Source organism: Hydra viridissima, unplaced genomic scaffold (genome assembly GCF_058129835.1).
Source record: "Hydra viridissima isolate aposymbiotic clone 2 unplaced genomic scaffold, HvirCarnegie_v1 scaffold_8, whole genome shotgun sequence".
Taxonomy (NCBI): domain Eukaryota; kingdom Metazoa; phylum Cnidaria; class Hydrozoa; order Anthoathecata; family Hydridae; genus Hydra; species Hydra viridissima.
The window spans coordinates 17,947,040-17,974,968 of NW_028324307.1; the positions used below are offsets into that span (position 1 = coordinate 17,947,040).

The 27,929-nt window shown below is 28.3% G+C and overlaps 1 protein-coding gene across 4 annotated transcripts; it reads left to right on the top strand.

Annotated features, from left to right (window-relative positions):
- Positions 1-427: 427 nt before the first annotated feature.
- Positions 428-27,929, top strand: LOC145194593 (uncharacterized). Of its 4 annotated transcripts, none has more exons than XM_090096589.1 (41): positions 428-639; positions 3,068-3,466; positions 3,761-3,969; positions 5,076-5,356; positions 5,455-5,758; positions 5,986-6,245; positions 6,802-7,043; positions 7,594-7,723; positions 7,829-8,046; positions 8,246-8,455; positions 8,734-8,888; positions 8,976-9,085; positions 10,577-10,780; positions 10,859-11,049; positions 12,818-13,010; positions 13,272-13,449; positions 13,529-13,687; positions 13,780-13,974; positions 14,433-14,601; positions 14,841-14,958; positions 15,934-16,106; positions 16,222-16,510; positions 16,646-16,884; positions 17,129-17,328; positions 17,553-17,700; positions 17,919-18,062; positions 18,607-18,792; positions 19,015-19,196; positions 19,706-19,804; positions 20,783-20,990; positions 21,185-21,384; positions 24,045-24,276; positions 24,397-24,564; positions 24,747-24,941; positions 25,294-25,395; positions 25,532-25,720; positions 25,838-26,023; positions 26,162-26,354; positions 26,552-26,781; positions 26,905-27,147; positions 27,305-27,929. In XM_090096589.1, the coding sequence occupies exons 1-41, from the start codon at positions 493-495 to the stop codon at positions 27,311-27,313; spliced, it is 7,887 nt and encodes a 2,628-aa protein (XP_089952715.1). In that variant the 5' UTR covers positions 428-492; the 3' UTR covers positions 27,314-27,929. The 4 variants fall into 4 exon arrangements, with proteins under 4 accessions (XP_089952715.1, XP_089952716.1, XP_089952717.1 ...); XM_090096590.1 differs by having other exon boundaries at positions 26,555-26,781; positions 27,305-27,657; XM_090096591.1 differs by having other exon boundaries at positions 440-639; positions 5,455-5,755.

Here is a 27,929-nt window from a genome sequence, read left to right on the forward strand (position 1 = left end):
TGCTCTAGATATCCTAGTTCTTTTGCACTGTACTATCACTTTTTTTGTGCCGTATTATATGCTACTATTTTAAGCAACACAGAAAATAACTACACTTATTTGATGACAATTCTTTACGTAAACAGTTACACAGATGTTAGATATACATATCTGGCTTTTAATTGTTTTAAAAAATTTATTGTTCTGGAAATATATTAATTCCATTTGCTATTTTCAGGGTGACCTATTTTTAACTTAGGGTTTACTTGATTGTTTTTAGGCAAAAGGTCATTCATTTATGATACAAAGTTATAACCCTAATATATATATATATAAATATATATACATATATATATACATATATATACATATATATATATATATATATATATATATATATATATATATATATATATATATATATATATATATATATATATATATATATATATATGTTAGCTAATGCAAAAGTTAGTCAATAACTTGAAAATGAAATGCATTACTGATTGAGGCATGGTACTGCAAGATCTTGGGTATCTCTTTGATTCACTTGATATTGAATGTAAAGGTTACTTGGAATGTATTGAGTTGCAACAGATTGATGAAGAGATTTACCATGAGGCACTTGATATTAAGCAGTTAGAAGCTGCTATTAGCACAGTAAGATTTTCTTCTCTAAACTAAATGAACTGGATAAAATGTGCTATAACCATATATTATTTATTTTACATAAAAATATTCTTCATCATAAGCTTGATTTTTTTGAGCTTTATTGTAAAGTTTTTTAATTATCTTAGTATTTTTCTTGTTAAGTAAACAGCTGCTATAAAATTTAAGTCACCGAAGATTAGGAATTTCTTTACTAACCATATAATGTGCTTGCCTGAAATGGAAAGTTTTCCATTTCAGGCAAGCACATTATAATGGTAAGCAATTATAATGGCAAGAAAACAAGGGAAGGTTAATAACAACTAGAAAAAATACAGTTCTTATTGTATGGGCAGTTCTGAGACTTATTTTCCAGAGACCTCTGAGATAACTTATTGGTTTGCTAGAGTTTATGAACCATTTTCTTAACTTCCTTATAATGGCTTCTGTTTCTGTTTTTTTTAGTGGTTCAGCCAAAAAGTATAGTTTTTCAACTTTCAAACCTTTTTTACAGTCTCTGGGAAATTCAAAGTAGCTTTAATACAGAAACATAACTTAACCAACATAAATATGCTGCTACTTTCTTTGTAGTCATTATCTTTATAATTATCTTAAATAAGTTACTTTTGTTTTGGAATTATTTTGAATATTATGGTTTCTATGCAATCATTGCACAAGGATTTTACATCCATTTCGGTAACTACCTAATTTTTTACATATCATTTAAAAATAAGTTAAATGCATTTTACTCATTGCAGCTTTTAGTGCTTTGAAAATCTGTTTTGCTCTTAAAAAATTTTCTTTTAAAAAACTTTTATGATTTTTAATGCAAATTTGAATGTAGTAAATCTTAATTTTTTATAAGATTCAGTTAAAACTTTACCAAAACAACTTAGATGATCAACTTGATAGATGATCAACTTGATAGAGAATTATAAAGATGTACTACTGTGATCAAAAAGTAAGGTGAATTTTTTTATAAAATGAAAAATCTTTATTTATTCTTCCAAATCTGTATCGTCTCCCTCAAAATAATCCCCCCCCCGGCCCCAATGCACTTTTGCCAACGTTTTTTCCAGTCTTCGAAGCATGCCGAAAAGTCCTCGGTAGGGATAGCCTTCAATGCGCGTGCCGATTCACGTTGGATCTCTTCAATGGACTCAAAACGATTTTCCCGGAGTGGTCTCTTGAGCTTTGGGAACAGCCAGAAGTCACACGGTGCTAAGTCGGGCGAATACGGTGGTTGTGAAGCAACATGGGTAGAGTTTTTGGCGAAAAACTCACGAAGAACCAGTGCTGTGTGCGAAGGCGCATTATCGTGGTGCAAAATCCAAGAGTTATTGGCCCATAACTCCGGTCTCTTTTTGCTAATAGCTTCACGCAAACGTCGCATAACGCTTAAATAATATTCCTTGTTGACAGTTTGGGCAGTTGGAAGGAATTCGTAGTGCACGACACCACAATAATCAAAGAAAACAGTCAACATGACCTTGATTTTTGAGCAACTTTGACGTGGTTGCTTCGGTCTCGGCTCGCCTTTTTCACGGTATTCACTCGATTGGTCGGTTGTTTCAGGGTCGTATGCGTAGACCCAAGTCTCATCGCCAGTAATAATTTGTTTGTAGACGTCTTGATAGTCAGAAAGCATTGCTTCACACGTTTTAACGCGACGCTCTTTTTCAAAGAAATTGAGAAATTTCGGCACCAAACGTGATTTGAGTCTTCTGAGGCCCAAATGATCCTTCAAAATCGCTTGCACCGACCCAAATGATATTCCAACCATGTCAACAAGGTCTTGAATGGTTAACCGACAATTTGCAAGCACCAATTCTTTGATTTTGTTGATGTGGCAATCATCAATCGAAGTCGATGGTCGTCCGGAGCGTTCCAAGTCATCAACACGTTCTCTGCCTTCTTTGAAGTCTTTGTACCACTTGTAAACATTTTTTTGAGACATAGTCTCTTCACCGAAGGCCTTTTGCAACATTCGATACGTTTCAGCAGCAGAAATATCATTCCGCAAACAAAATTTAATAGCACTTCTTTGCTCAACAAAATTAGACATCGTGAAAATCGCCGAATGCACTTTTGGTACTTCAGAAACAAGCGTAAACAAAAAAAAATAATTATGAGTTTGACATGTAATTTGGCGCAAATGTTAATGACATTCCTACCAACTTAAAAATAAAAAAGATTGGACGATTCGAATAAGGCGGGAAGTTTAAATTAAAAATTCACCTTACTTTTTGATCACAGTAGTACTTTTCATATTAAGAATTTTTTATATTATAAAATTTGCTTTTCTTGTTAAAAAATTTAAATAACCTGTTTAACAGTATATTGTTTTTAACTAATGTACTATTTTTATAATTTTTATTTATTTACTTTTTGTTTCAATAACCATACACAAGTACGATATTTTATTTGTATCTTACACAAGGTTTGTGGCAGTAAAGTTAATGGAAAATGCACTAAAGAATATTTCCCAGATGTGCTTAAAGAAATTGATAGACGTCATGTTATGGAAGAGCAAATTCGATGGGATTTTTGTGCTCTTGATGTTGATAAAGTTGGACGAATATCAATTCAGTCAGCTTTATTTCTTTTTAAAGCTGTACTTGGTGAGAGATTTTCAAAGCGCTTTTGGAAAAGATTTTTAGATAGTCGAATTGATTCTAGTAAAGATATTTGCTTTGATGAAATAAAAATAAGCCTCTGCAGCATACCAGACTTTGCTGCAGCTGATAGTGAAAGAGATTATGAAGAACAAAATAGAGTGGTTAGTGATCAGGTGCAGCAGAACATATACAAAATGTTTAAAGAACTTGAAGATTCTCAGGTAAGTTTTTTTAAAATTCATTCATTTTTGTGGTTAATTTAGTTAACTTGAATGTAGTTTCACTTTATATTTTGATAGTATGTAACTATTACTAAATTGATAATCTACTAGTAAAATATTACAGTTTTTTTTGTTTCAAATTTGACTTTAAACCTTTTTTTTTTGTTTTAAATCTAGTGTTTGTATAGAAGAATGATTTCATTAATCAGTATGTATAAACTAACATTTAGGCAACAATCACTGTGCCACTGTGTGTGTTTACTGTTTGTTTAATCAAGAGTTATTTAACATTAGAATGATGATACAGTAATGGCTGCAAAAGCAAGAGCAAAACAAGTACAATCTCTTCAGATAAAAAATAGAGCTTATCACTTGCTGAACAGAATGGATGAGGTTGGAATGCAAGCATTACTGGAAGATGACTATGATGACGGAAATAGTTTTGAAGGAAGGCCTAAAGATCGTGTTGCAGCAGCTGATGTATTTGATGCATTAAATGAAAAGTAAATTTTATTAAATTTATAGAAAATAAAAATTATTTCAATCACAAAAACATTCAGAAAAATTTATTCAAATGTAAAACATCTGTTAGACATAATGAAAATAATTATCAAAAATAATAATGAAAATAAGGATACTAATAATTCAGATTTAGAGCCAAGGTTTAATATAGTAAGCATGCAGCCATAAAACTACCTGGTTGTTTTTTACTGTCTGATGCTTTGTTCATAATACAGCTGAAAGTGTTAAATGACATGAAAGTAAAACTTGTATTAAATGGCGTGGACATCATTAATGACTTAAAACTTGTTAATGTGTTATATTATGAACTTTAATTCTGGAAATTTTTTTTATATATAAATCACTGCATGTTGACAAATAAAATTGTATTTAAGATTCAGCAGAATGTAATGATCATTATCTGGTGCACCTTATTATTCTTACTTTTTAAACCAAGATAAAATTTCCTAATGATTTTTACACTAATCACTATAACCATTATACAATTTACCAAGTCATTATATTATTTATCAAAAATTTAAATTACATCATAATCATTTATTGACATATTATGTTCTAACCACTTTATGCTTTATAACTAAGTAAAAAAGGAAATTTTAACAGAAAGTTTCTAAAAAAAATTAACAATGGTATTTATTTTCGAAATTCATCAGCATTTATCAAATAATATAATTCTTTTCAAAGTAACTCATATTCTTTTCATAATGAAGTAACTTTAAGCATTTTAATACAAGAAGCAGCAAATATTAGAATAAAAGTCAAATTTTGAAATGAAAAAAACTGTTTTTTTAAAACATACCAAAACAAATGTCTTATCTAAAAGCAAAAAAAGGGATTGTTCTGATGTTATATATGCCGTCTGAATATCTCAAGTAACAGGTAGTATTTTGAGATTACAAAAAGTTGATCAAACTCTGTATCAATATTGCATGCAACAACCTATTCATCTTTTGTTTCATAGAAGATATCACATGTTCATACTATTTTAATATGAGTGTGTGATAAGATTATATTATTTTAAGATTATATTATTTTTATGATTTATGCTTTCTTGATTGCTATGAATAATGCTCATTTTGTACTATAGATACCAGGTTCTTCGTGACAAACTTCTTCTAGAAATGTTACAGGAGCATTTTGGTATGGGCATGTGGCAATCTTTATCTGAATTTGAGCAGCAAGAAAAGCTTTTTCAGCTAAAGATTAAAGAAGAAAAACTTCGCAAAGAATTTCAATTAGAAACAATGGCTAAGCATTTACCTGGTTCAGGAGTAGTAACTAGCTATAACTTGTTCACTCTTATGGGTGAAAGTTTTCCTGAAATGGAAAACCGAGTAAAAGAGCAGGAAGAAAAAACCCTCAAAAGTGGTTTGTTGTTTATAGCTTCTTACTTTAGAATTTTAAATTTAATTTTACTTTTTGATTTTTATAATTTGGTTAAACAAATCAGTACTTGGTTATTTCAGCACTTACTTATGAAGAGATAGAAAATGAGTTTAACAACCAACTAGCCTCTAAGGAAAAAGAGAAATCAACAAGCGAATTAACTTTGATTGCAATTAATCAACGATATAACTTGGAAAAAGACTACATTGTAAAAAGACTTCAAGGTCTTTCTGGTTATGCAGCCATGGATGCAAAAGAGCGTGAAAATTTTTATTTTAGCTATGTGCTTGCAAGGCTAAGGGGTATTCAAGAAAGCAGTTTTTACTCTTGTGCTACTTCTGTAGGGCTGTCTGAAAGGATTGAACAAAAGAAAAACAATCAGTAGTAAATGTTGTTATTAATTTTAAGATGTGTAATATTTTATCTTAAAGTTTTTGCATTCAGTGATATGTTTTGGTTTTTTTAAATTAAATTTGTTTATATAAATTGCAGTTAAAATATTTTTAAAATTTTTTTTGTAAAAAAATTAACATAGTTATTAATATATATTAAATTAGTTTCTTTAATATTATTCAGTTTATAAAATGTCTTTATAAAATTTTTTATTACAGTATATCAAATGATACAGAAAAACAGAATCTATTAGGTCTTTGCAGAGTTAAAGTATTTCGCCAGCGTCATATTCCTGATGAGTTGATTATTCCACCAAAAATATTCCCTCTAAAATCAAAGCTTGGTCGCATTGATCTTGCTATGCAACTACTGCAAGAGGCTGAGCGCATGTTTGCACTAGAAAGAGAAGCATTATTAGATTTCATGTTTTCAAGAGAATACTTGCATTTTAGATTAGCAGCCAGGAAACTTAATGGAGGTTTATTTATAAATTCTGAACTTTTTTTTAATGATGTTGCCTGTATTTGTTCAATTCTTTTTTTCTTTTGATAATATGGGAGATTCAAGAATTTTTATTATATTACTTTGATATTTTACAGTTGCAAAATGATTGTTTCTTAATTTATTTGCTTCTAGGAAAAATATTGTTTGATATTATTTATATTATTAACTTTATTAATAAATGTTTATGAAAAATGTAAAACAAATCTCAATCTTTACGTTTTTCTAATTAATGTCTTTTTCTTCATAATAAAGAAAAATACAAACACTCAAAATTTCAAACACACAAAAATGCAAATACATAATTACAAACGCATAAAGATCAAAACACAAAATTACAAGTACAAAAAAAAAATACATATTTTAATAAAAAAAAAACCAAAATTGTGAGCAAAAATTAAGGCTAAATAAAATAGTTTTTAAAGAGAATTCCTTAAAGTAAAAAAACTTTGTTTTAATGATGTAAAAAGATGCTATCTATTATATCTCTTCCATGATGCTGTTCAATTAACTGCCTAATTATTTTTAACCAGAGCAAAAGTATAGCCAGCTAAATCTGTTACGCACTCGTTGGGAAAGCAATTCGCCAAAAAGTCAATCTGAGAAACTTTCTTTTAACAAAAAATGTTTACAAGAAGCTGTTGCTTTGAAGTTTGAATCTACCCTTGATGAAATGACAAATAGTAATGATATTGATGTAGCTTCTCACTTACTTGCTTGTTTACAGTTGCGTCAAGATGAAGAATGCCGAAAGTTTATTAGTGTTGGTCATTTAGTAAGCTTATATTTCCTTAAGTTGATAATGGCAAACAATATGGTTATCTTTTCTAAATATATGAAATCTCTTGTGTCATACCCCAAAAAGCTGGCTTTTGTATTTATTTTTTCCTTCCCTTACCAAATTTTCAGGGGTTAAATGATATATATTATGTTTTTATTACACCTAACAGTTTAACATACTATTTCAAATTTTCTTTTTTGTTTAAAAATATTTTTGATTAAGTTTTGACACAGGGCAAAAGAATTTTCTTGCATTCTCACTCCTCCTGTTTTGTTTTCTAATAAAATATTTGTTGGAGATTTTTTTAGAAATTTTCATTCTATGGTTTTGTAATATATATGCTGGTTTAAAAATTTAAATCAAATGATCTCAGAAAATAAAAACAATATTCATTTAGCAAATTTCAATTACTTTTATTGTTTAAAAATTTGACTTTTTATATCAACATTTTAATGTAACTTTAGATATAGTTTGATGGTAATCATTTTACCTTGTGAATGACTTTAATTTTAATCTACTGCATGTTTTTAAAAATCTCTTTCAGGGAGTTGAAAGTTTGACTTCATACTGGAAAACTTACACACAAGCTATCACAGAAGAAAACTTTAAATGTATTGCTGGTATTGTGTTTAGTATTTCAGAGATTTCTGAGGATGAAAAAGAGATAATTGGAGGTAAAGGGTACACTTTTTTTAGTTTAGATGGCATAGCAGAGTTTTAAAATATATCTCTTTATTTTACAGCCTTTGTACTTACCTCTTTACACTGCTCCTTTTTAGCTCTGGAAAAGAAATATGATGTTTTAAGAGATAAGCTTATGTTAGAAGCTCTTATGAATCAGTTTGGAAAAGCAGAATGGGATAAGCTTTCTGAGCAAGAAAGGCAAAATGAACTTTTTAAGCTCAAGTTAATGGAAAGAAAATTAAAAAGAGAAGGCAAATATGATGAGCTATCTAAACTGTTAGATGATTCATCACATCACTCAGAAACACTTAATGTATGAATCTACTAAATAATTCATGTTAAATGAATTGTAATACATGCATTTGTTAAATTATTGAATTATTTTATTTTTTGTTTCATCAACACCATTCACCAAATCATCACCAACAACTTCATCACTGCTATTACCTTCATCATTATCATCTTAGCTATCAACTCTGGTACTGTTTTTTAATTACTATATTTTCATATAGAAACTACTGGGACAAAATCGACAGCAGTATCTAGACAAACTTAATGAGCGTTTAAAAAATCGTCAGCATCGGATTGCATTAGGAGAAGATCCAGACAATATTTCTGAAGATGAAGTTGAGTCTCAACAAGATGCCATAACAGGCAATATTTTGAAAGATCTTGATAAAAGATTTGATGATGAAAAGAATGCCCTTTTAAAAAGATTAAGGGTAAATTTTGTTTACACTTGTTTATATGAGTTATTTATTAAATTAGATTAAAGAAACTAATTTAAATAATTCTTCTCAATTCAAATATTAGATCCTTGTCATCCTTTAGTGAAAGTGGACAAAAATAGTTAATTATTTTTTATCACTGTAATTTCTAAGTAAAAATTTTCTAATTAATGGTGCTGCAGAATGATTATCTAATATATAATCATTGAAACAAATGTTATTATTTTATATTAATATGATATGAATAGTTGAACTGAATGATACTTTTTTAGGATGAGCATGATATGAATGAAAAAGAACGCGAGCGTCATGCTCAACTTTTAAGATTAAGACTGGAAGCACGAAAAGCAGCCAAAGAAAATAATTTAGATGGTGCAGCATTAGTGCTTGGGTTGGCTGAGCGCAATAAAGCAAATCTTTCTGACAGGTGCAAAATTTTTTAGAGGAGCTGTATTTAAAATTGTTTAAAATTATGTTAATATTTTTTACTAAAAAATTACTAACCAATTTTTAGACTAAAAAATGACAGACAGCGTCAAGAGCAGTTAGCTAGAGAAAGATTGGCTGCAAGAAAGAAAAAAATGTCTTTCTCAAAAGATATTGTTGATTCTCAGCCTAATAATGGTAAAGTATTTAATCTTCAGCAAAATAATATGACTTTTAAAGCATAAGTAAATAAACTTGTCACTGTTAAAACATGACACAATTCAACAAAAATATGATAGAAATGTAGTAAAATTATTTAAATATTGTCAATTACTGTTTGTAATAATCTATAAGTATACGTAATTAAAATCTAGAGTATTACCATAATAGGTCCTTATTTTCTTAACAAGATGGTTCTTTACATGCACAGGTTTTTATTATCATCAAAGAAAGGAATATTGCAATACACTTAAAAAGTACATTGACACAGCTTGACAAGCTATCAACCAACACATTAAGAAAAAGATAAAAAAAAAAACTCAGTAATCATATTTATTTTGTTTTGGTACACAGCACTCAATAGGATTTATTTCTACTAAAATATATAAAATAACAACATATAGCTTTATTTGTCTGTTAAATATGAGGAAACAATTAGCGGAAAAGGAATAAAAGTCTGTCAAGAAGTAATTCATACCTTTCAGAGAAAAACATCCAGATTGATATCTAGATTGGTTTGAATTTGTGTCATCTTACTACACAAATACAGTAACTAAATACCTTTGTGTGAGAAGGTACCTTTTATGAAGAAAACGGAAACCTTCCAAAACATACAGGAATGCCACCCCATTTAAGAGTTTAGAAACAAAAAACCTTGAATAACTTCACAAATAGATAACCTTAGCATAAAAAATCTGCACAAACCTTTAATCTAAATAGAAATTAAACTAGGAACATCAAGATAATAAAGCATTCAATTTGTGAGACAACATTCTTAGCACATTTAGGTGTGCATTATTTTGCTCCAATTAATTGGTATTTAGTAGCAAAATGAGTATGACAGAAATAGAATGTTGAAAGCATATCAACGTTTTTTGTGATTGAAATCTAGAAGCCTCAAAGTCAGACATTATCAAATATTTCACGGACCTGAGATTCAACTGAAGAATAGCTTATAGTATTCTAAAATGAGAATATTATTACCATTGATAAGTTGACAAGTTTGCATAGAAAATGTATTTTAGGTTTAATGTTAATTGAATAATTAATTTATTATTTAAATTTTGATTTTGTGCAGACTTGTTTACACATGTTAAAGTAATTCTTTAATATAATCCATTTTTAGTTTTTAAAAGGCACTTATTTGTCAAATTATTGTCAAGTTGGTAAAGGTAGATGTATGTATGTATGTATGTATGTATGTATGTATGTATGTATGTATGTATGTATGTATGTATGTATGTATGTATGTATGTATGTATGTATGTATGTATGTATGTATGTATGTATGTATGTATGTATGTATGTATGTATAAATGTATGTATGTATGTATGTATGTATGTATGTATGTATGTATGTATGTATGTATGTATGTATGTATGTATGTATGTATGTATGTATGTATGTATGTATGTATGTATGTATCTATAAGTATTTATATTTATATGCATATTTACACACTCTTTTAGATGATATAGCTGGTTGGCAGGATTTCGTATTAAAAGAGCTAGAGCGAAAGCATGAGAAAGAACGAAACTTGTTCTTTGATCTTCTACAAGATGAAGAGACAAAAAATCTTCGCAATGATGCTCGTCTTATGAATGAAGACACACGCTGTAAACAGCTTAACAAGTTAAGAGCTAAAAGGGAAGAGCTAGACTTAGAAGATAAATGTAAGTTTGTTGTACAATGTGAACAGAAGTTTATTACAAATAATGAAAATTTTAGCATGCTTTCAACATTTCTTTTAGCTGATCAGGAGGAACATTTGTCTGTATTAGAAATGGCAGCAGCAATAAAGTATGTCATCACAGAATCATTTCTTAAGAAAAACTCTGATGATATTTTTTCAGCTGAAAGTGTGGTTGTATCAGTAATGGCTGATCTACAACAAGTTCAAGATATTGAAACTGAAACTGTACTTAGTTCTCTCCCAAATAAAGTAATTTTACATTTAGTCTTTGAGTTTTTTACATTTTTAAAAGAATATTTTTTTTCTTTTAACTTTAAAGAAATGTTCTTTGATTACATAAGGAGACTTAACACCAGTGTTCTGTCAACATAAAGTTGAAAAAAACTGGAATGTTGTAAATTTGTTTGGCTTTATAATCATCCTTATCTCATCTTTTTGTTAAAATAAAACCTTTACTTTGTTTGGCACCAAGTGTTTGCAACTGCCAGTTTTGTAAAAAATCAATTTTTTAAAAAACTACATTCAGACCATAAAGTTAAAGTGAAATAAAAGTCTATGAAGAATAATAGTTATACAATCAGTTTGATATGTTAACCACCTTCAGCAACAGTAAAAGCCTCAGGAAAGAGTAGAGCCAAATGTTTTTCACACATCTTAATGTCACATTCAGGTTAGCAACCCAGTTATGGAAAATTGAGCATTTCTTGGATTCAACAAATCTCTTGATTTGATGACAGATGATAATATTTAATTTGCCCTGCAGTTTTAGACTAATTTCTTGACACCACAATCAATTTGAAACATTTCAAATACTTTCAAAATATTGCAAATTTTCTCCTCTTAAAGAAAATATATAATATATCTATAAACTTTTATTAATTGAAAAAAAAAGATTTCTAAGTCAGATACCTTAAGAACGCGTGTGTATGAGTTATGCATAAAGGTAAAGGGAAAAAATTTGCTGCTGACCATTTTATGGCAGAATTTATACAAAAATAAACTATAATATATCTATACTATAATAAAATGCAGCCAAGCTTACATTAGCTTGTAATGAGATCTGTTTGAGAAAGAAAATAAAAATTCCAAGCTGTAACAACATTCAGAAAACATTTGCAATAACAAAATGCAGAAGACTGTATGAAAAATTTCAAAATTGAGTTTTCATCTTAGATGATAAGTCTTATTTTACTTAAGCTCATACAAGCATTGATGGTGACAACAGATTTTGCACAAGCAATATAAACGACACCTCTAAAAACGTAAAATAAAAACCTGTTGCTAAATTTGATAAGAAGTTCCTCGTCTGGATGTTTTTCAAAAAATGGAATGCCAATCCTTTTTTCATTTAAGCAGCCTTAATATGAACCAAAAACTTATTTAGAAGATTGTCAAAAAAGACTAATTCCATCGATTAAAGAGCACCATTCTAATGATGAATATGTATTTTGGCTTTTCTAACTTTTTCAAAGGTTCTGTCATCTTCTTCACAGACCCCTCTGAATTCCTTAAAATTTGTCCCTTGACATTTTTAATCAAGAGAGGAGTACAAACTGATCTCTTCAAACCATTATATAATTTTAGGGAAATATGAAAAACATATTTTAATTGGACTTTGCACTCAAAGTCACTGGCAATTCAATCAACAAATTTTTGAATTCCAGCTAGAAGGCAAAGTTACTAACTTTTTGCACTCCTTTTAAATTGTTTTTCAAATATAAAAATATTGAAATAAATGTTTTTTTGTTATATTATTATGAAGGTAATTTTTATTTTTTCTAAAAAAAAAAAAAAATACTATCTTCATGCAGTTATCTTGAAATTCATTTTTATCCTAAAGGCCAAAATAATATTTTAAAACAAAAACAAGTATATGCTTAGGGGTTTGGTTCCTAAAGAAGCATACTGTAGAAACTTTACAGCCTTTATTCAAACTCCATTTAAGTTTTAGTAAAGCATGTTATAGATAATTATAGTTAATTTTAGTAACAAAATATTATTTTTATTTTATTCATAGACTCTTTATGATTTGCTAATTCTACGCAACAAGTATATTGAGGAACAAAATCAAAATGCAGCTTCAAATGTTGTCAAAGTGGTATTTACATTTCATGGCCCAGCAAAAGATGAGGAGCTTCTAAAAGTGGTTGACAAAAAGTATAACATTTTAATGGATAAACTGGCCTTAGAAGCTCTACAGAAACAAATGGGTAATTCAAAAAATTTTTTTTTTAATTTGAGTCTACAAAACAGTCAACACTTGAGGGTTTTATTAAAATTCTTATTTATAGTATATTGCAATTTTAATATCAAGGTTATAAACAGAAAGTTTTCATCTCTCAGTCATTTTTTATATAAGTTTAAAATCAATTGTTGTCATAGAACTTGTTTGTACTGTTCTTTGAGAAACAATATTAGTAACATAAATTGCAACAGTAATATAAAATGTTTTTCATGAATCACTATTATAGGCAATGCTGAGTGGTTACAACTGTCTGAAAAGGAACGGCAAGCCAAATTAATGCGCTTAAGACTTGAACAAAAACAATTGCTAAAAGATGGTAAATTAGATGAAGCAGCTCGCTTACTTGGTGATGGTTTTAAAGTTGATGCAAATATAAAAATTTTAATGGAGGAAAACAAAAAGAAGTGCGTTATCTTTTTGCTAACTAAAATTTAAAGTAAAGCAAAAAAAATTTATTTGTTTAATTAAAATAATAATTTTTAGACAAAATGAGATTTTACAAAAACGACTTGAACAGTATAGGCAAAAACTTGCCAAAGGGGAGGACCCTGGAGACTTACCAACATGTATACCAGAAAATGATAATTCAGAAACATTGTGTGTTGTTGATGGAAAAGTATTGCTGGAAGACTTACAGAAAAGGTTATTTTGAATGTATTCAAACTACAGGGTGAGAAACTTAGCATTCACTTACTTTGTTTATCAGATATACATTTCTTTTTTTATGCAAATAGGCATGAAAGTGAAAAAGAGGCTCTTTTAAATCGATTGCGTGGTGTTGACTCTCAATACTTAAGTGAAAAGGAAAGACAAGCAGAACTGGCAAAACTGAAACGAGAACAAAGAAGAGTCCAGCAAGAAGAAAAGTTTGGAGCTGCATCATTGGTTATAGGAATTGCAGAACAAAATCAGGCAGCTGTTCAAGAAAAGTACAAAAAATATTTGTACATAGTGGTTTGAAATTTATAATATCAATATGCAAAATTCATATGATTTCAAATTTATAATACTTTTGAAATATAAGTACAACATAAAAAAGTTATAGAACCTTCCTGTTCAAGATTAATAGATACTTTTTCTTAAGCTTAATATTATATAAAAGCAACATAGATAGTCATGTTGGTTTGTTTGGTCTTGTTTATTTAAAATTATTTGAGCATTTGATTAAAGAAACTAAAAGTTTTTATTTTTAAAAGAACCTTTTATTTAAAATTAATTTTTACTTTCCACACAAAAGAGATGACCATGGTTATTGAAAAAAAAATTTTAACATTAATTTTTTGTAATAATTTAAGTTGTTAATTCAGCAACCGGGTGACTCAATTTTTGCTAATAATTGTATTAAAAACTTAAGCAACTCCACTAGTTTTTTTTATTTTGCTAATAGATTTAAAAATGATCGTCAACGCCAGGAACAACTTGCTAAAGAAAGATTGGAGCAATTGAGAAAGAAGAAACATTCTCAAGTTGAAAAAATAGCTGTAGCTGATGATGTTAAGGATCCTCACGAAGCATTATTTGTTGCTATTGAAAGAAGACATGTTCTTGAAAGAGAGGTTTATTTATTAGTTGATTAAAATTACTTTAGGTCAGATAATAAAAAGCCTACTAAATTAGTTAAAACATTAAAAAAATCTAAAAAGAGCAATAGAGGTGTTATGTAATGTGTTTATAAAAATCTAAGGATAGAAATTTTTAGAAGTATTCATTACTTGCTATCAAGTAAAAAACTTTTCAGGTTTTCTTGTGGAAAGAATTGTTAAATATTATATCATACTTTTCTTTTAAACTCTAGGATCTTGTAAAGTACTTGCAAAATATCTCCATGGAAAAAGTTGATAATATCCAACTTTTATCATTAATGAATCAAAGAATGCTTTTAGAATATTGGAAAGCTTTTTCTTTGGAAGTGGGTGAGTATGTGATAGCTATACAATGGTGCTATATTTATATCATTAGTTTAATATAATGCAGCTCTAAAAATTATTATACAATTGGTGTCTTATAGTTGCATAACGCTTGCAGTTGCTTTTAAAAGACATTAAAAATGAAAAGTAGATTTATATACAGTAGTGTGCAAAAGTTTAAACAGCTAAATTTTTCAAGTTTTTTTATCATAACTTTTTGACTTTTCAGTGAACTAAATGAAATTTTCAACAATTGTTCCTATAATATGATTACATACTATAAATTACTCAAAAAAACTTGTAACTGAAGGGAGAAATTCAAATTTTATTGAAAACATAATTGTGCAAAAGTTTATAAACAAATGAAAAAAATCCAAAAAAGAGGTACTGTTTTTTAATTAACATTGCTTAACAACAACAAGCTATAGAGTCAACTAAGTTGATCAGAACATCTATATATTTGCGCAACAATCAAAAAGCACCTGGAATCATCTTTATTGATTGGTTTTTCGCCTTTCAATTGATGATCAAAATATTCCCAAAGACATTCTGTTGGATTTAAATCTGGGTTTTGAGAAGGTCGGTCCAAAATGAAAATTTATTTCAAATTGAAAATTTTTTTTATAATATTTGCATAGTGCTTTAGATCATTGTCTTGCTGGAAAATCAAACCACAACTCAAAAAGTTATGGTAAAAAAACTTGAAAAATTTAGCTGTTTATAAACTTTTGCACATTAATGTAGATATAAATACAGATAACTAGGAAATAAACTTTTCATATAAAGTTTCTAAACTTAGTAATTTTTTCATGGAACTTTTTTTTAAAAAATAGTTTTGAAGCTCTGACATTTATTCAAATTATTTTGGCTTAAACTGAGCTAGAAAGTCAGCTTAACCATTTTGATTTTGACATAGTTTGAGTTAAAAGGTTTTAAAAGATTTTTCATTCATTTAATGTTTTAATATTTTTTTATTTTAAGGTAATTTTAATGCTGCAGTGAATGAATTGGCTGTTTTAAAGTTTGTTGATAGAATGAGAACTTTAAAGCTAACTCAAAATTTTGTAGATAATATTTTAGTTAGTATATTAGCAGATTTGCAGCAACGTCAAGATCAAGAGAGTGATGCCATTATGAAATCTGCTTTAGAAATGGTATTTATTGCATGTTTGTGATATTCTTAATGAAAATTACTGTGAAATTTAAAGTTAGTTGAACATCTTCAGTAAAACTTGCACATAAAATTTATTTATGTTGTTACTTTTACAGGATGTGAATAAACTGAATGAGTTGTTAGAAAAAGAAAAAGTCATGTGTCATTATCATACTTTTCCTAATATTTCATATATATTGGCAATGATGGATGAACAAAGTACTAATGATAATTCCGTTTTCATAAAAGGCTTAGAGGAAAAGTTTATAGCTTTGGAAGACAAACTTATTATCAGCGGTCTTGAAAAAAAGTTTGGTAAAACAGTCTGGAAAAGCTTGAGCACTCAAGACCATCATAATGAATTGCTTAAAGTTAAGCAAGAACAAAAGAGATTAAATGAAATGGGTACTTTTTAGTATTTTACAATGTAGCTTAAAAGAAAAATGATAATAACTTTGAAAATTTCTAATAGACATCTTTTTTATTCATAGTAAAAAGTTTAAATTTAAACTGAGAAGTTGTATTTGATCTCTACTTTAGGTAAAAGTGAAGAAGCAATTAAACTTATAAGTAGTTTAATTGTCCTTGAAAATAAGCATCATCTTTTACTTCGTCTAACTAAAGCTCAAGAAGAAGAACGATTGAAGAAAAAAGCAGCTCTTTGGCAGAAGATGAGTGAAGAAGGGAAAACAAAAATTAAGGAAGAGGATAGAGAAACTGAAGAAATTGAAAAAGCTCTCCAGGAAAAATCAACTGGAAACACCCTAAAGGACCTTAAAGTTTGTAATTAAATTTAATAAAATAGCATAACCAGCATTCATGCTGTCCAATTATGGTTATGGTATGCCACAACAGGTGTATTTAATAGCATGAGACAGTGAGAGATTTACATCTCTCATTGTCTCAGGCTGTCAAACACACTTTCACCATTTATGAAAATGTTCTTTATTTGGTTTTTTAGCATTTTATTGTTTTAATTACTCTTTTAGGGTATCAATTGCTATTTTAATGATGTTAATTTAGGAAATTTTTGAAGCAGAAAAGAGGGAGTTACTGCTAATGCTGCAAAGCAATGATACCAAAGTAAACAATGAACATAGCAGACAGTTGAAATTAGCACGTTTATGGCACAATGCCAGACAAACCTTTTCAGAAAGTAATTATAACACAGCTGTATTGAGACTTCTTACATCAAAGTCTCAGGAAATATCTTTTAATTCAAGGTATATATATATTTTTTTAATAAAAATAGTAAAAGAAAATAATTTTTGTAAAATTCAATTTCGTTTTGAAGTCAATAAAACAAATAAAGAAAAACTCTTAAAAATGAGCAGACACATCCTCCCCAGAGATTTGTCTATTCGTTATCATTTATTAAAAAGGGAGAAATTCTGTGCTAATACTTTTGCTGTATTGCTTTTACTGTCAACATGAAATCTCATTTTAGAATATCTAATGACCGGCAACAGCAGGAACTACTTGCAAAAGAACGGTTGGAGTTTTATAAAAATACACAAGTATCAGAACAAGAACAAGTGCATAAAGAGTTTATTGATTTTGTTGCTGCAGATCCTAATAGTGTCATTGCTCTACAGGTACTTTATTCTTTATAATTTTGAATTGTCATTTTGACTTTAATTTTAAAATTTTTACTTAGTACCCCTAAGTATATAAAGTTATTTTAATTAAATTAAAGCATTGTTATTTTTTTAATGCTGTTTAATGACCGCAGTAGTAAATGGCCAACAATAATATAACATAATAAAGAGTAATGTCATAGAATTTTTTTTTTATTTCAAGTTTCTCAATTTAGGATGCTTTATTAAATGAACTTGAGAAGAAGCATATTTCAGAAAGAAATTACTTAATTAATCTTATCTACCCAGTAAAAGCAAGTATTTTCAAAAAGAAGAAATTGTTGCCTCAACATTGCAGTGCACGTCTTGTGGAACTTAAGGTATTTTAATAAACTTTCAAATTTTCTTTTACGTGATTTGAAATTATTACAATATAAGTAAATATAATTTAAAAAGTTCAGAAAAATGGAAGAACAGAAAGTAATAATATGCTGCTTCACTAAACTGATAAATAAGGAAAACATGCTGTTTGTTAAAAGCTTTAAGAATTTTGTTTGCTATTTGAACCTTGCATTTGCCTGTTAGTATAAGAAAAAAGTGAAGTGTGATTGCAGAACGATTTGATTTACTGTTGAATTGGAAAAAGCCTAGCTAATGTACATGAAGCTCTTATTTTTATTTTGCTCATTGTTGTTTAAGAAATGTAGCAAATCTTTCTATACAAGGAGTATAGTTCTAAAAATTAAAACAGAATCTTATTATATAGCAAGTCAAAATATATTAAATTGTTGATACAAGGGTATGAATTAAGATGACTAGCTTAGAAAGTTTAGTGCATTAAATAAGCTTTATAATAGTTATTCCTTACAAAGTAGGACACTTACAAGTTTAACTATTTTATGTTGTTTTTTTTTAATTTTCTAGGAACTATATCAACAATGCCAAAAAAATAACAACCTATTTGATAGTCCACTAGTAATTTTTGAAGAAGCATACCACTTGAAATTAAAAGAAAGTGAATATGATAGTGCTGATGTAAAGTTTTTGGCAGATCTGCAAGATGTTCAGGATACAGAAGTGGAACAAATTCTTAGTGAGCTAGTAGATAAGGTGTCTGCAATTACTTTTAAAATCTTTTTAACTTCGTTTTCATTGAAGAGTTAATATTTTATAGATAAAAGCAGTGCAAATTAACAGTTGCTTACTTTTGTTTTTTTGTTCTACGAATAAGTAGAAAATATTTTTAAAATATTTAATGGAAAGTAATTTTTACTGGCCTGTATTTTTTAAAGTGAGCTTAGTTTAACTTTTTTAAATTGGATTTCTGTGCAGAGCGTAATTGTGTTAAAACAGTTTGTTCAAGTACAGCAATCTGCTCGTCAAAGAAAATTGTACAACAATGTTGCTGAAATATTGTTCAGAGAAAGAGGCAATCAAGCAGATGAGTTAGTACAAGCTTTAAAAGAGAAGTATGATGCCATTAAAATGAAGTTGTATGAGGAAGCACTTAGAACGTATGTTTACTCTTATGTTAGTCCAATTTTTCATAAAATTTTTTTGAATACAAAAAAATTTGTCTGAAGTATTAGATTAAAATTATAAGTTAAGATACATTTAAATATTTTTTTTTATAGAAAGTAATAAAGTAATTATATTTGCTTTATCATGACAAGCAGTTGTTGACTGTGCAAGTAAAAACTGAAATTTAAATTAAGTATTATAAATATTATAAGCATCATAAATATCATAAATATCATAAATATCATAAATAATAAAAATATTATAAATTTTATAGATTTTATAAATGTTATCAATAGTTTAAATACTGTAAGTATTTTAAATATAAAAGTTAAATGTAACATAATTAGTTCAAATATTGTAAGTAGTTTAATATTTTCAATCCTTTTAAATATTAAAAGTATTGTATTGTGTATTTCTTTTGAACAGTTAGTCTCTTAATTAACAGGCTGAATTTTGAATGATCAGTTATAATTAAGCAGTTTGATACAAGTTGTATTTTTAGAAAATTTGGTGAGGAAGCATGGGATAGTATGGCAGAACAAGAGAAAAGTAAATATTTAGCCAAAATGAAGGCTGAAGAGCTTTTGATTGGAGGCCAAAGGTGATTCTTTTTTTAGTTTATTGATAGTAATGATTATAAAAGTAAATGGAAAGATCTTATTAGATCATTAAAGTTGCATCAAAGTCAACAGTTTCTCTACCATATATAATATCCATTTAATGATGTTTTATTATGTTTTATTGGGTTATAATAAAGAATTAAATGACTACAGTTTATTGATTATTAGAATATTAAATGTGTATTACACACAAAGTTTAGAAAGCCAAATTTGATTTTTTTCTAATAATCAATAAACTGTAAAAATAACTAAATCAAATTTCTGTTGTTTTTGAATCAATATTCTCGATTATCTTCTATATGTAGATAGCATAGTTTTCACTAACTCAATAGATTTGAAAAGAGAAGATAAGATGCAGGAAGTTGGATTGCTACTTCCAAAATCATAATGATATGTTGCTGTAAAACAAAAAATAATCTTGTGTTGCTTCACAAAGGAACCTGATACTGCTTCTCTTGTTAAAGGTTCTTTTGTAAGGTGGTTTTCACCATTCCTCTGTGGCTAACAAGAATTCTTGATCTTTTTATAATGTGTAATTATTGATAGAAAATTTGGTCTATTGTTCTCCAGATGATTCTACTATGTTTCAGAAATGAGATTCAAATTGTCTATTACATAAGAAGAAATATTTTACTTAAATCAAAATTTATCTTAGTAAAAAAAATAATGCATATTAATTTAAATAAGGCTGTGATTTTTCTAATCGTCAAGATATTTTAATTATTTGATACTCTCTTTAAACTCTGATTTTTTAACTAAAAATTATTATTTTTATAACTAATTGTATTTACGCTTATCTGAAGAATAGTTTATATTTTAATGTAAAATTATTTTTACTCTGAGATAATGGTTTTCTGTTTATTTGATTTTCTTAAATATATTTAATTTTTATAAAGATGAGTGTTTTTCTTTAATACATTTGATTTACTTTTTTTTACAAAGTTAGTTTTCTTTTTTAGAGAGCTGGACTTGTTAAATATTCCAGAAATAGAAATGCCAATGGCTAAAGAGATTTCAGATAAAAAGTTGAAAGAACAAGCAGAGAGAATTAAAAAGTTAAAAGAAGAAGGGAAAACAGATGAAGAAATCAATGTTTTATTTGAAAATGAAGCTGATATTGAAGGGAAGAAAGTGGTGAAAGGGAAAGATATAATAAAAGATCTTCAAGTTTGATTTTTTTTTTTTTTTTTCCTTAAATTCAGAATGTTTTTTCATATTTGTTTTTTTTTTAAATCATTATCAAAATTGTTTTTAAAAAAATTTTTTACTCGTCTTTTGCAGAATTTACTATAAATAAATACTATAAATGTATTCATTCCATGTTACTTTTTTATATTTGCTAATTTAAACTTTCTTCCAAGAACCAATTTGAAAGTGAAAAGGAGGCACTTCTTGAAATGATCAGACAAAGAGATGTTACTGACAAGAATGAGAGAGGCAGGCAGTTAGAGCTTTGTCGTTTACGTCAAGAAAAAAAGAGAATTCAGAGAGAAGATAAGTTTAATGGAGCAGCACTTCTATTTACAATGGCTTCTAAAAATGAAAAGAACAGTCAGCTAAGGTAAATATTTATAAAAAATGCAGGTTTTGTTTTTACTTTATCACATGTTCACAATTTTAGATAATGGTTTTTTTATTTCTTTTTTGTTAATATTTATCAAAAATTGTAAATAGGTGCCTATTATTAACTTTCAATGTAGTCATTTTTATAAATTTGATTTTATTCAGGAGAATCACTGAAGCATTCATTTTTAAACTGTGGTATATTTAATTTTGTTAATAAATGCGGCAGAGTTTGCTTTGTATAATTATAAATCAACTCTTTAGAGGACAAATATATATCAACTATATCTCAACTCTTTAGAGGACATCTCATCAATAGTTGCATACAATCGTTTATTTAATATAGGATATTGAAAATCTTGAGAGGTATTATTGGTTTTAAATCACTCAAAGTTTTGAAATTTTCTTACTGGATAAACAAAAAGGGACATGCAACATTTGTGTTCTATAATATATAGCAGTATCCTTGATTTGATTCTGGCTCAAACAATATAAGTTTGTACACAGCCATTTTTTTTCACCAAAATAGCTTCAAGGTCAATTGTCTGATTTACCATTTCTGTTTTTCAGGTTTCTTTTTCTCTGTTGTTTGTCTTTTTAAAAAATTATGAAATTGTTTGTCCAAGTCTGGCAAAGATAAACCTACTTAATTCTTAATTTGATGATCATTATTGTCATACTCATATCCATATGTATTACCGTTAAAATTCAGCAAATTATTTCATAGGAAATAGCAATAATATGTTGATCTGTACTAGTAGAAGGCACTTCAATTTGTTGTTCCAATTGGATATTTAAGCTAGCCACACAAAGAATTTGATCTGAGCTACTGGTATAGATAAGCCTGTTGTGAAATCTTACAAGTTACTAGTTACATTTGTTTTTAAAAACTGTTTTAACAAGTTGATCAGAGTAAGAGCTAACTGTTTTGAGGAGTTGCTTGGAGCTGACTGTAGGCCTATCAATGAGTTGATCCAATCAAACTATTTCAATGATCTGACCTGGACTAACTGTTTGGATGAGGTGATCAAAGCAACCTAAAACACAAACAGTAGTATGAAAGTTAATAATTTGACTTAAGTAAAAAAATTATAGTACACAATTATCAAAGTATACTTCTACTATGATAATTATAAAGAATGATTATTTTTGGCATATTTTGCTACTATCCCAAAATATAAATTCTAGCATTTTCTGTTGTGCCACCTATTTTATTTTATCAAATCAACAGTTGCTAGCTTGACAAGATTTAGTACCTTTTTTTATTCACTTGCTGTGGCCATTTCAAATGGTTTGGAGTAAAAACGGTGTTCTAAAAATATGCTATAATTATTAGAGTTCATTGTTGAGAAAAATTGTTAGATCTATAAATTTTTATGGAGATTGAGATTGGTAAGCCTTTTATACATCCAGTTTAGTATTGTAGTAGATCTAATAGTAGTGGGCTTAGTTGGTTTTACTTTCTAAAATCGTCATTTGATTTCATAGTTTAACATCTAGGTCTAGACTAGATCATAGACATTCTAGATTTAGTTAAATAATTCCTCTGAGAGCATTCATTTTAAAGGCAGGATTCAACACTTACCTTTATTTTTCAATCATGGGTTGATAACAATCAGATAAACTATGAGTAGGTATAGTGGCATAGTTAGGTACTAGATGTTAGTCTACCACCACTGTAGTACTTAGTAGTAGACTAATAGTGAAAACTGGATAAGTTACTAGGCCTACTACTACATTGCTACACCTACTAGTATTACTTTTATTATTGATGTAGGCCTACTAAAAATAGAAATAAAACTAAACCTAGGTTCTAGAGTATGATCTAAATAATCTAGGGATACTAGCTAAGTAGCTAGTTCTAAGTAGACTAGCCTCATCACTAGAAAGTAGAATAGGTCTAGAGAAACAAGAATGGCTTGATTGTGTTGTAGGACCTATAATTCAGCATTGTAATAATTATCAATTCAATCTAAAAATATTCTTTAATTTACCTTCTTCTAAACCATCTTTTTCATCAAAGACCTTTATGGCTTCTTGAGAAGTATAAAAAAGTTCAATGTTTTTTTTGGTAGCCATTTTGTTTTGTTATATGTCCAGCATAAATGAAACAAACAAAATTTGTCAGTAAACAAATGTTGTATCAGTTCTACATTTATTTAAATGTGGACATACTAACATTTGTCCTCTATACAGTTGGTATATTTTTAATTCACATGTTTAACATATTTTTATATAATAGTACATTTATTTAACTTTACTTAGTTCACAATTACACAAATGATAAATTTAAAGTTTTGTTGCCAGAGTTTGCTCTGTTTAAAAAGTCAAATGCTTAAATAACCATTTAGAGGTTAAGATGCACTTCTCATAACTAGTTTACAACAGATCTGAGGTCTGATGACTTCTTATTAATGAAGCAATTATAAAGTAAACTTTTAGTTTAAATAATTCAAAAACAGATCATTGATCTGATAGTAGTAAAACAGAAAATCTGATTCAGATAAAATATATTTCAGATCAATAACTCTTTTTGGTATTTTGAATTCTTATGTTTGCTCTTATGTTATTTTATGAAAATAGTAAAAAAATATTTATATGAAATGCCTTACATACGCATTAATCTCTAAATTAATGTTATTTTTTTATGATTTTAAGCATGGAGAATGAACGAGCTCGCCAGCAACAGCTTGCACAACAGCGTATACTTGCATGTCGTGAGAGAAAAAGAAAAGATCTTCTGAGTAGTGATGAAATTTTAGAAAAAGAAGAAAATGAAGATGCTAAAGATGATTTAGTATCAATTGAGCAGATACAGAGAGAAGGAACTATTGCTCTTCAAGAGTCGCTGCTGCTTGAGATTGAGAAAAAGCATTCCGCTGAAAGAGATGTGAGTTTTTCTTGATAAAATTTGTTTAAACTTTAAATCAAAGACATGTCAGTTTTTGTTAATAAAGTTCATGTTTAAACTTTAAATCAATGGTTCTTTAAGCTAAAAAGTTATTTTTAGGCCTTGGTTGAAATATTTGAAGAAATGGAAGTTCTTGATGAAAGGGCCACGTTTTCTGATCATGAAAAAATCCTTAAACTACAAGATATTTCAAAAAAAAGGGACAAGTGCATTGAACAGTTTTGTTTGTTTCTGTCTACTCAGCCATCAGATAATGCAATGAGTGAGGTAAGTGAGTTTTAATAAATTATAGGAGTATTTTTTTTTTAGAGTAAAAGGCATTTTACATATCAAATGTATCATGGTACTTCTTTAAAGTACTTTAAGAATTTTTAATGAGAAAAGTTTATTTAAACAGTAAGCAAAAAAATTTTGCTTGAAATTCTGAAATTTCCACCTTAAATATTTAGACCGAAAAATCTTTATACAATGAATCGCTGCTTCAGCACCAGCGTTCATCTTTAGCTATTTTAAAAGAAGGCATAGCATTCAAAGTTGCTTTAGAAAACACGATCAGAGAAGATCCTTGTGTTTTTTTTATGACAAAATTGCAAGAGCAACAAACATTAGAGATAAACTCTACAATGAAAATCATGGTGCAAATTGTATGTTGTCATTTTTAATTTTGTAAATAAAGTTCTTTTTAGATTATATGGAAATATTCAAATGATTGGGATGTAATATGATGTAAATGAGTTTTTAAAAAAATTTTTGTTAATTTTTACTTTCTTTTAAATCTGGATTTATGACACAAAATATAAAAAGAAAATTTAAGCTGTGGTCTTTCAACAAAAAAGAAGTATGATGCTTTTATGTCTGTTCTCATAAAAAACCATGTGGATACAGACAATTTTTTTTAGCTGTGAATTGTGCTTGTTCTGACTCAATCTTCATTCTTCTGTTTCCTCATCCTTTAATGATTTTTTTCTAATTCACTCATAAAATGAGTTTATTTAGAATCGTGAGACCCTCAAAAATTTAAAAGATGAACATCGCAAAGCAAGGCGTGGAGGATGGATGGACAATATTGCCAATCTTATTTTCATAAACAATGAAGTGGTAAAAAATTAATGCTTTTTTGAGTTTCTGTTGAAGTTTCTTTTTATGTATGTATGTATGCATATATGTATGTAATGTAATGTAATGTAAATGTAATGTAATGTAATTATATACTATATATGATGCATATATATAGCCGCTAAATGAACTTCAAAAGGAGCTCGAAGCTGAAGAAAAAAAAGTTTTGGAGTCGACCAACGCTCAAATTAAAGAGTTAGAAAAGGAAATAGAAAAAGAAAAAGAAACAGTATTATCTTCTTTGACAAAAGATGAAGTTGAGGGCTTCATGAAAGAATTAAAAGAAAGAGAGCATTCTAAGCGTATGGTACGTACTAATAAAGCGACACCTTTATTTATTTTTTACCTGATTTTATATATTAAAGATGGAAATTGCGTTATGCCTAAGAATGCTTCCCTATATATAAAAATTTCAACGGATTAGGTCATTGAGGAGCAAGCGAAACGCCAACGTGATGCTGCTCAGCAGCGGTTAGAGGAAAAACGTCGCAAGCGTGATGAAAAGACTTTTGAAAATGATCTTGCCCATGCAATGCTAGAAAATGCCAAAAAAAGAGGGATTTTGCTGAAAGAGAAAATTTCAGCAGTGCAAGGTGCGCAAAAAGACGAGGTACGAAATTGTCACTAATTTCAACCAAACAAAACCATTTAATCAAATGTTAAGTTGTTAAGATTTTTTTACGATTTTTTTATTTAATCAAATGTTAAGTTGTTAAGATTTTTTTACGGAACATTTTTTAACCTTCAGCTTGAAGAGCGCTTAAGAATGAGAAGAGAAGAACGAAAACGAAAGCAGGATCTAGAAGAACAAAAAGCCACTGCGATACAAAAGGAGGCTCAAGAAAAAAGTTCCGCGCTTGATGACGATAACAAGAGGAAAAACGAAAGCGAAATAATTCAAGATTCAGTAGTTCCGAAAAATCTGCAAGAAAACCAAATTGGTAATATTTTTATTTAACATGAATTATATCAAAATTTTTATTTATATCAATATTTGTGTGAAATCTGTAAATCAAATAATATATAATGTTGAATCGAACTAAAGTTGCAGATTTCATCTACAGTTTCTTTGTTTGTTGAATATTTTATTTTACTTTTGTTTAACATTAATGTTAAAATATAATATTGCATTTTTTAGAAGCAGAGAAAAGAGTTGATGTTTTGGTCAAAGAGAAACAACCAGAAGCCAAGATAAAGAAAGTAATGCCGCCCTTACCCGGAGGTGGTATGAAGCGAGAAAAGACTGTTGTTGAACAAGCAGGAGAAATATCTGATAATAAAAAGAAACAGATGATTAATGTGCTCATGAGAGAGCAGACATCAATTGCTAAAAAAATTAACAAGGAACAAGAAAGGCAAGAAGAGCTGGTATGAAAAAAAATTTTGTTATTTTAAATTACTGCCTGAGGCTGTAGCATTGCATCTCAATAACTTCTTTTTTTTTTGGATGTTTATTTTTATATTCTGTTTTTAATTGTGAAAAAATTTCAGGTACGAGAACTACGCGAAAAAAGACGCAAAAAAATGGAGGCTCGTGAAATGGAAGCAGCTGCAGTAATAGGCTTAGGTGCTAGACAAAAAACAATGGTGGAAGACCAAAAGAAGGGTGAGCGCGAACGCCAAATCGAGCAAATACGTGAGCGTGTAAATCGTATTAAAAGTGCAAGGAGCGGTAGAAAAGGATTTGATCAAAATACCGAGTTTGAAGAGCTTGATTACTCAGATCGTGTGAAAGTAAGACCTTTAAATCTATTTATTTCATTCTTTTAAACCGTCAAGAAATTTGATTCCCATCAGCTATTTAAAAATTTTATTTAGTATTACTGCTATTAGTTATTATGCAAATTTTTCGAATTTTTTTAATGATAAATTCTTTATTTATTATTAACAGGAAGCGTAATTGTTCCAGAAGTTTAACTATAAAGCGCGATTAATCTTATAGTTCTCATCCATCATAGTTGGCTTATAGATGTTACATGTATTTATTTAAATGATGTAAATCCCACATTATTATTATACAATTTTCAATTGTGATATTTTTAAAATATAATCTTGAACACACCTTGTGCAAAGGTTTTTTGTAAAATATGGCATTTGTTTTGCATCCATAAGTTGCTTAACTGTTATCGATCGGTGCTGAGGCTTTCACATTTACATGGATTTTTTTTTATGCTCATAATATTTAGACTTTTTTTACGGGAAGGTTTATTTATTTGTAAAGATAATGAAAAATTTGTACATTAATTATAATTATAATTTTATTTATTACTTATGTGTGTATTAGTGATAGGGCATACCCCCTGACTTCAAATATGTAACTCTCAAAATCAGGCTGTCATCTATAATAAAAAATTTTTGCAATTTTTGATTATATATGACAGCCGTTTTCAGCATTTTTACAGTTTAAATTTTTCTCATAATAAGTAAGGAGGTATGAAAATTAAGATTAATATGCATCTTTGGAAAATTTTATTATTCTTTAACCATTATTCTGAAATATCTAATAATAAATTAAA

Coding starts and splice junctions, on each gene's coding strand:
- LOC145194593 (XM_090096589.1), top strand. CDS start 493: ATGGTACTGCAAGATCTTGGGTATCTCTTTGATTCACTTGATATTGAA. Junction 8,889..8,975: donor AAAGCAAATCTTTCTGACAG/GTGCAAAATTTT, acceptor ACCAATTTTTAG/ACTAAAAAATGACAGACAGC. Junction 26,024..26,161: donor AAGGTGCGCAAAAAGACGAG/GTACGAAATTGT, acceptor TTTAACCTTCAG/CTTGAAGAGCGCTTAAGAAT.